Source organism: Pelophylax lessonae (genome assembly GCF_965119305.1).
Source record: "Pelophylax lessonae genome assembly, chromosome: 10".
NCBI classification, from domain to species: domain Eukaryota; kingdom Metazoa; phylum Chordata; class Amphibia; order Anura; family Ranidae; genus Pelophylax; species Pelophylax lessonae.
The window spans coordinates 68,081,332-68,090,319 of record NC_138777.1 but is presented as its reverse complement, the minus strand read 5'-3'; the positions used below and the strand labels follow the sequence as shown (position 1 = coordinate 68,090,319).

General features: G+C 41.4%; 1 protein-coding gene across 1 annotated transcript; it reads left to right on the top strand.

Annotated features, from left to right (window-relative positions):
• Positions 1-1,235: 1,235 nt before the first annotated feature.
• On the top strand, positions 1,236-3,151 carry LOC309565937 (E3 SUMO-protein ligase ZBED1-like; the record flags this gene model as incomplete). The annotated part of the gene is made up of 2 exons (XM_082270966.1): positions 1,236-2,332; positions 2,479-3,151. The coding sequence occupies 2 exons, from the start codon at positions 1,236-1,238 to the stop codon at positions 3,149-3,151; spliced, it is 1,770 nt and encodes a 589-aa protein (XP_082127092.1).
• Between the last annotated feature and the right edge of the window lie 5,837 nt (positions 3,152-8,988).

Here is an 8,988-nt window from a genome sequence, read left to right as displayed (position 1 = left end):
ATGTGACTCAAAAACGCATCAAAAATGTAACATGGGTGCGTTATTGATGCGTTCTTGCTGCATTTTTAATTCATTTCAACAGGGAGGTGCGTTATTTGGGCATTTTTATAACTGGCCAAAAATGCAGCAAGCAGGATTTTTAACACCACAACGGAAGAGCAACAGACCAGTGTGAAGACATACAGAGAATTTAAAGGGATACATTTTTCTTGAGCTTTTCTTGCGCTAAAGGTGTCAATAATGGCCGATAATAAATTCATATTCATTAAAAATTCATGATCTTAAAAAGTCGATTATAATACAATTATATATATATATATATATATATTAGTGCTGTCAAAATTAGCGCGTTAATAACGCATTAACTCAGATTCATTTTAACGGCGATAATTTTTTTAACGCGCGATTAATGCAGCGCGCATCACCTGTTTGCTGTTTGACCCGTGGCCTACGACGTCCAGACGAAGCTACGCAAGTTAGCCTGGCGGCACACCCCCTCATCGCTCCAAGCAAGCATCGGACGCCAGGAACCACGAGGAAGAGCGGAGACTGATGACAGCACGAGAGCGGACAGCGGAAGCAGACGCACTGACCTACAGATCGGCAGAAAGGTACATAATAAAGCATTCACCACACAGGGGTGAAGAAATGGCTTTTAGCCATCGGAGCACTGTTTCCACTTATATGCGGTACTGAACCGACGTTTATATAATAACGGCAATACAGCCATATTCTGCTGTCCCAACCAAGGAAATCTTGAGCGGTAGTTCTTACAGCCCTGCTTTCAATACTTAGATAAAACCACCCCTAAACGATTTCCTCGGAGCAACTCAATAAGAACAACTGCCCATACACAGTCACCAATTAAAATCGACGACCGATTGCCCAAAAGGAGCCCCTTCAAGAACATTTACGGCTATTAAAGCATGTTGTGATTAATATATGTATATCACTTGAAGTATATGCCGGCCGGTTATCTGTCACTTTATGTTATGTCTGTCTTGTTTCCTATTAATGCACTGATTGTATTCACTAACAACCTTATCTTGCACGGGTGTTACTAAACCCCAATATATTTAATTTATCAATAAACTGTCTATGTTACACACTAATAGCCTCAAACATTACTGCTGACTAAATTGACCCTCTTTCTTCTGTGGTCTATACAGAAAGAAACACTTCATGAAGTTCATATATATTGACCCGTGGCCTAGCCCGTAGTTGGAGAGATAAAGATGCAGCAGCAAACAGAAATGGAAAAAGAAAGGGGTCTTCTGAACGGAAAATTTATATACAAAACGAGGTCTGATGGTTCTGTCGACAAGACAAAAGTTATCTGCAGTTATTGTCGATGTGAATTAAGTTATCACCGCAGCACGTCGAGTTTAAAATATCACTTGATGGCGAAGCATACAACTGACACGGAGAGCCCCCCTCCCCCTCGTCAAAGGCAGACCACAATGGATCAAAGTTTGCAGCGGAGATCGATGGATAAGTCCACAACTAATAGACTCACCTCAACTATAGCTAAATGGGTGGCTACAGCATGTAGACCAGTTAATGTGGTCGAGGACGAGGGTCTACTTGAAATTATTCGCATCGCATCTAACGATTCTACATACGAACTACCTTCAAGAGCCACCATTACAACCAAGATTCACAACTTATATGAAGAGGAGAAAGCTAAAGTTCAGGAGGCATTGAGACAGACAAACACGGTTGCGCTCACCGGAGATTATTGGACTTCCCTCAGTAACCATAGCTACCTAGGCGTCACAGCACATTATTTTGACGCGCACTGGAAACTTCAGTCTCACGCTTTGACCGTTATGAAGACAGAAGATAGACACTATGCTGACGTTTGCGCTGAGCACTTTCTTCAAGTAGCCAGACAGTGGAACATTGAACTCAAAATTAAAATAGTGACCACTGATAGTGCACGCAACATGATTGCAGCGGCCAGGCAGCTCCCGTTCGAGCATATGCCTTGCATTGCACACAGCCTCCACCGAGCCATCACAGTTTCTCTCCAAAACAGCCCGTTTGATGGCGCCTTGGCAAAATGCAGGAAGTTAGTGGGTCATTTCAAGCATAGCCCTGCTAACGCAGCCGAGCTTGAACAGCAGCAAGTCAAACATCTTCAAAAGAAAGAGTCACTCGTACAGGAGGTGTCTACTAGGTGGAACAGCACCCTAGAAATGATAAAGCGTGTTGAGAGAAATCAAGAACCATTGAGAGATGCACTGGGCCTACATGCAGGCAACATCAACATGCCAACTGCAGCTGAATTTGATAAACTGAAGAGGTTGGAGACTGTGCTGGAACACTGCAGGTAATTTATTGATACTCTTATTATTATTATATTTGTGTGTGTGTGTGTGTGTGTGTGTGTGCGCGTGCGTGTGTTAAGAGTGAGAGATTGAAAGTGAGTGAGAGATTCATTATGTCTAACTAAAGTGCTTTTCTCTATTATTCCAGGTATGTGAGTGAACTTTTAGGAGGAGAGAAATTTGTTTCTTGCTCAGTTGTGCTGCCCGCGTTGTGTCATCTATCACGTGTGATGGAGGTCTCAGAAGATGACCCAGCCTACATGATTAAGTTTAAGGAAACTTTCACAACTGACATGGACAAACGGAAGGAAAAAACCAACACCACATGGCTGAGGGTTGCATCAGCACTGGACCCTAGGTTTAAGGACCTCAAATGTCTGAGCAGGGCTGACAGAGCTGAGGTGTGGAGTTCAGTCTGTGCCTTGCTCAAGAGGGAGGGGCTTGCACAGCCAGATAAACCAGTGACACTGACAACTGAACCACCTAAGAAGATAACATGTCTCATGTCTGTGCCAGAATCTTCATCTGATGATGATGAAGAGGACTGTATTGAGAAATGTGTGGAGCGCTACAAGGCAGAGCCCTCTATTGCCATAGAGGACTGTCCCCTGCAGTGGTGGTCCAATCATGAAGGGGCACACAGTGAGATGGCCTACCTTGCACGCATATACTTATCAACACCTGCCACATCCGTACCTTGTGAAAGATTGTTTTCACTCTCAGGACATGTTGTTCAGAAAAAGCGAGCTGCCCTGTCATCTGAAAATGTAAACAGGCTCGTCTGTTTGAGCAACTGGCTCAGTGCAAAGAAAGAGAAATAATCTGTGAGGAACCTGTGGGTTTTTTATATTCTTTTTCCCACCTGTTTGATAGACATGAACACGTTCTTTGTAAAACATGTCAATGTTCTTTATGCTCTGTTTAGGGTGATTTCAGTAATAATAAATGTACATTTAGGTTAGCATGTTTACAAGAAGTGAGCTGCCCTATCGTGCAAAAATGTAAGGTTTGTGTAAGTAAATTGAGTAAAGAAAGAGAAGTAATGGGAACCGTTTATTTCTATGTTGTTGTTTTTTCATGTGTATAATAGACATGAACAAGTTCTTTGATAAACATATGACTTTTGATACTATGGTCCCTTTGATAGATGTCCAGTCTTCATCCTATGTTAAGTATGGTTTCACTAATAATAAACATGCATTTGCATAAAGCGTCTATTTGTCCACTCCCATGTTGATTAATGTATTCAAAACTTGAAAAGTATTAATTTAAGGTACATTTAGAACTGATACAAATGTGCGATTAATCGCGAGTTAACTCATGACAATCATGCGATTAATCGCGATTAAATATTTTAATCGATTGACAGCCCTAATATATATATATATATATATATATATATATATACATACACAGTCAGGTCCAAAAATATTGGGACATCAACACAATTCTAATCTTTTTGGCTCTATACACCACCACAATGGATTTGAAATGAAACAAACAAGATGTGCTTTAACTGCAGGCTTTCAGCTTTAATTTGAGGGTATTTACATCCAAATCAGGTGAAAGGTGTAGAAATTACAGCAGTAATTCCTACTGTATAAAAGATATAAATAATTTTTTAAAAACTGTCATTTGTGGTTTCAGTTCCTGCATTTTTGGTTTCGGCACCAAAATTTCCATTTGGTGCACCTCTACTAAAATACACTAAAAATACAATACACTAAAAATGCACTAGAAACGCCGTTCCATCTGTTTTTCAAATAGAGAAAGTGATTTTTCCAGAAGTCCCTTCCCACGCGTTTCGTCAGAAATCTGAAAATATGTGATATGTGCATCTGCACATAGATTTGTAATCCTATAATAGGGATTTTTATCCTGAGTTAGAACCTCCTCAGCACTCACCCACTAAGCTGTTAAATATTTGATTACACGACACCTGAAAGTTTTGCTTCAAATTCCAGCACAATAACCATTTTCTTGCTCATAAATACTAATGATTCTCTTCTAGGCTATTATTTTCCTTTAAAACTCACTCTATTCGTCGGTATAACAAATAATTTTCCCAAAATGGAACGGTATCATTATGCCCCAGGGTACTGATCATCTTATAACTTACATTTACTGCATTGTAAGGGGAACGTTGAATATTCCGTCCTGATGGAAGCCGTGTTGACTCAATAGCTCTGCGGAGAAAAATCCAGCAGCCTGTTCAAGGTTAATTTACTCTAATATTCTTCACAAAAAAGAAATCATCAATTTCACTTTTGCGGCTAATGATAGCAATGGAAGCTACTTAGAGTCTTTACTGTTTAACAAATTTAAAAGGCTTTTATTATGCATAATAAGAGTAAAAATCTCTGCGATGTAAATGAAATATACTCTCCATTTTCTTAGTCCTAATTCAATGGAGGACATTTTTCTAGTCCTAATTCAACTTGCAGGTGATTGGGAACGTGACGGACATAAATGATGTGATGTGTTCAGTACAGTTCACTGTCCAGAGATGTGCCGGGTTCATTTAATAGAATATGACAGCCAGAATTGCTGCTATAGGCACTAACCTCCTGGAAATAAAGCACATGTCAGCTTTCACCAGATAACACAGGCTAAATGAGCAAATACTGAGTTTTGATTGGTCGCTCCGGCTTTATATATTGTAATGCAGTCTTCGCTTTGAGATTCTGTGGGGTATTTAAAGGAGAGCTTGACAAATTTGCTTTGAATCTAGGAGCCAGCTAAAGTAAGGAGCCAATTTTTTTTAACCAATTAAAGCGGAGTTCCACCCTTTTTGTGTTTAACCATTTACCCACTGGGCACTTAAACCCCCTTCCTAACCAGGCCAATTTTCAGCTTTCGGTGCTCTTACATTTTGAATGACAATTACTCATCCTTTTTTTTTCCCTTCCAAATTTTCATCCTTTTTTTCACACAAAGAGCTTTCTTTTGGTGGTATTTAGTCATGATTGGGTTTTTTATTTTTTGCACTATAAATGAAAAAAATTTTTGTACAAAAATGCATTTTTCTTTGTTTCGGTTTTAAAATTTTGCAAATTTAGTCTTTTTTTTTCTTCATAAATTTTGGCCAACATTTATACTGCTACATATCTTTAGTAAAAATAACCCACATAAATATCATTTTTTTGGTCTTTGTGAAGGTTGTAGTCTACAAGCTATGGTGCCAATCATTGAAAATTGATCACACCTGATGCACTGACTGACAATTTAATTTCTTGAGACCCTAAGGGCTCTTTCACACGGGCGGTCCGATCAGATCCGCCTGTCAGTTTTTTAGGCGGATCTGATCGGATGCCCCATTCAGCCCTATGGAGCAGCGGATGTCAGCAGTGACATGTCCGCTGACACCCGCTGCCATCCGCATCCGATCCTGTCCATGAAATCCGGACGGATGGAAACCCTATTTTCCAATGCGTCCTGGGGATCGGATTGGATGGGATGCAGATGGCAGCGGGTGTCAGCGGACGGGACAGGCGGTCCGCTCTCATCCGATTCCCCATAGAGAGCAGCGGGGGCTGTGAAGCCTCCCTCTCCACACTGCAAGCGGAGACGGAGCTGTCATCCGCCGGCTCAGCGGGGATCGCGGATCGATCCCCGCTGGGCAGCACGGATCCGCCTACGGAGGCGGACCATCTGAAAGAGCCCTAACAAGCCAGTAAAGTACAAATACCCCCAAATGACCCATTTATGGAAAGTAGACATTCCAAGCTATTTAGTAAGAGGCATGGTGAGTTTTTTGAAGTTGTCATTTTTTCCACAATTCTTTTCAAAATGAAGATTTTTTTTTACATTTTTCTATTTTTCACAAAATGGTCATATTACCAAGTTTTTTCTGACACACATTTTATTGGCATACTTGCAACTACACCCCAAAATACATTTTGCTACTCCTCCTGAGTATGGCGATACTACATGTGTGGGACTTTTCCACAGCCTGATCACATACAGAGGTCCAACATCCAAGTAGCAGCGTCAGGCGTTCTAGAAGCAAAAATTACACATATAATTTTCTATCACACTTTTGAAGGTCCTGGAGCACCAGGACGATGGGAAACACCCACAAAATGACCCCATTTTGGAAAGCAAACACCCCAACACATAATCTAGAATCCATAATGAGTCTTTTGAACATGTCATTTTTTTTTCCAAAAGTTTTTGGAAAATTTGGTAAGAAAATGAAAATGCATTCTTTTTTTACACAAAGTTGTCCATTTATAAGATATTTCTAACACATAGCAAGTATATAGCAAAAATGACACCCCAAAATACATTCTGCTACTCCTCCTGAGTATGGAGATACCACATATGTGTGAGACTTTTACACAGCCTGGCCACATACAGAGGCCCGACATGCAGGAAGCACCGTCATTTCCTGACTTCCCATTACAATTTTGTGAGGCACTATAGTGGCACGGATAAACACTGATATGGTATGGATGTGGCACAGTTGAGCATTGATGTTACATAGTTACATAGTTTGTGAGGTTGAAAAAAGACATCAGTCCATCCAGTTCAACCTATGATGTGTGTGTGTGTGTGTGTGTGTTTGCTGTTAACCGTACATTGTATACCCCTGTGTGTTGTGGTCTTTAAGGTGCCCATCTAATAGTTTTTTGAAGCTATCTATGCTCCCTGCTGATACGACTGCTTGTGGAAGGGAATTCCACATCCTTACTGCTCTGACAGTGAAGAACCCCTTACGTATTTTAAGGTTAAACCGCCTTTCCTCTAGTTTTAGTGAGTGGCCACGTGTCTTATTGTATTCCCTTTCTCTGAATAGTTTGTTCTTTATGCTAGGGTCGCCAGTACAGTATTTGTACATTGATATCATATCCCCCCTCAATTGTCTCTTCTAATTATTTTTGTTGCCCTTCTCTGGACTCTCTCCAGTTCCAGCACATGCTTCCTGAGGACCGGTGCCCAGAACTGGACAGCATACTCCGGACCAGAGTCTTGTAGAGTGGGAGAATAATCTCTTTATTTCTGGATGTGGCATTGATGAGCACTGATATGGCATGGATGTGGCACTGATGTGGCATTGATGGTCAGGGATGAGCACTGACATGGCATGGATGTGGCACGGATGAGCACTGATGTGGCCTGAATGTGGCATGGATTACCACTGACGTGGCATGGATGAGCACTGACATGGCACGGGTGAGCACTGAGGTTGCATGGGTGGGCACTGAGGTGGCATGGGTGGGCGCGCAGATGTGTCACGAATGAGGCATGGATGTGGCACGGATGAGGCATGGATGAGACACAGTTGAGGTATGGAGGAGACAGAGGAGGCGTGCAGCTGCAGTTTCTCTCCTCTCCTCGCACACTGTACCGATCGTTGTGTACAGGTTTGTTGACAAGTAATCGCTCTGTCATTGGCCCTTTACCACGATTTGTGATGCGCTGGGTCCGTGGGAGCACGATTCTGGGAGGACGTCATTGTACCCCCTTCTAGAATAAGCCGACCGCGCTGTTGCTGTCATTATGGCCCAGTCGGCAAGTGGTTAATAATGCTTAAATCTCTGAACAAAATAAAATGAACCAGTTAGATTACATATTTTTTCTGGTTTTGCCCAACTATTTTATGATATTGTTCTATTCCACCAGGCACAAACATTTGCTATTAGAATCATCTGTAATGCAGATTTAAATAAAAATCTGTAGATTTTGTATGCACATAATTTTATAACATTTTCACCTGAATCTGAATAGACTAGCCCTATAATTGAGTAGTTTGCTTGCAATGCACTCGTTTCTGCTCTTTCTCTGCCAAGTAGGACTTTCCATTGATCATCTACGTGAAAGTAAAAGCCATTAATCAGAAGTGTACTATGCATATATACATCCCACAGACACTGACTCATTTGTCATACTTTACTGAGCAGCAGGGCTCTGGAATCATTTTTGGAGGAATTACAAACTCTTTCCAGCAGGCACATCAGAGGCCCAATCAACAAAACATTTCAAGGCTGTTTCCATAAATTTATAAACCGGTATTTGTCTACAGAGTATTAAGATGTCTTTCAAATCCTATTAGCCCTGTTGTTACAAAGTTATAATGATTTGTGAGATCCCGGCATCCGTGGCGAAGAAAGAAAGTTCAGATTTAATGCTGGACAAAAAGACAAGATTTACAATATGTTATTATTCCTGAGGCTCAGCATCATAACAGCGACATTGTATGCTTTGGTAGAACTATCGCATACTGTCTACAGAGATTTTTTCGGTAAGCTCAGGGGACAGTCCCCATTTTAGGAATCTAAAGCAGCCTATAGATTTGATTTTCTTTCCTTCCACCACGGATGATGATGGAGGGGAGAAGATTGCTCAATTCCCCCATCAACACAGTCAGTGCCTCCTGCAGCGCTATTGCGTTCTGCCTGTATTCTGTATTGAGGTGCAGGGAGCCTTCCCGGCCAGCAGAACACAATGATTACTGCTAGAGGCTATAACTGCCAGCAGTAATCACATGTAAAAAAAGAATCCAACAGGATGCTTGTACCCAAGTCAATCAATGGATTGACCTGAGGACAATCCGCCTGCCCATACATGGATCAAATCTCGACTGATCCCTGCTGAACTGGCCAAATTTCTATTCATGCATGGCTAGCTTAAGTGCTCTTTTACACTAGTGGTTGAG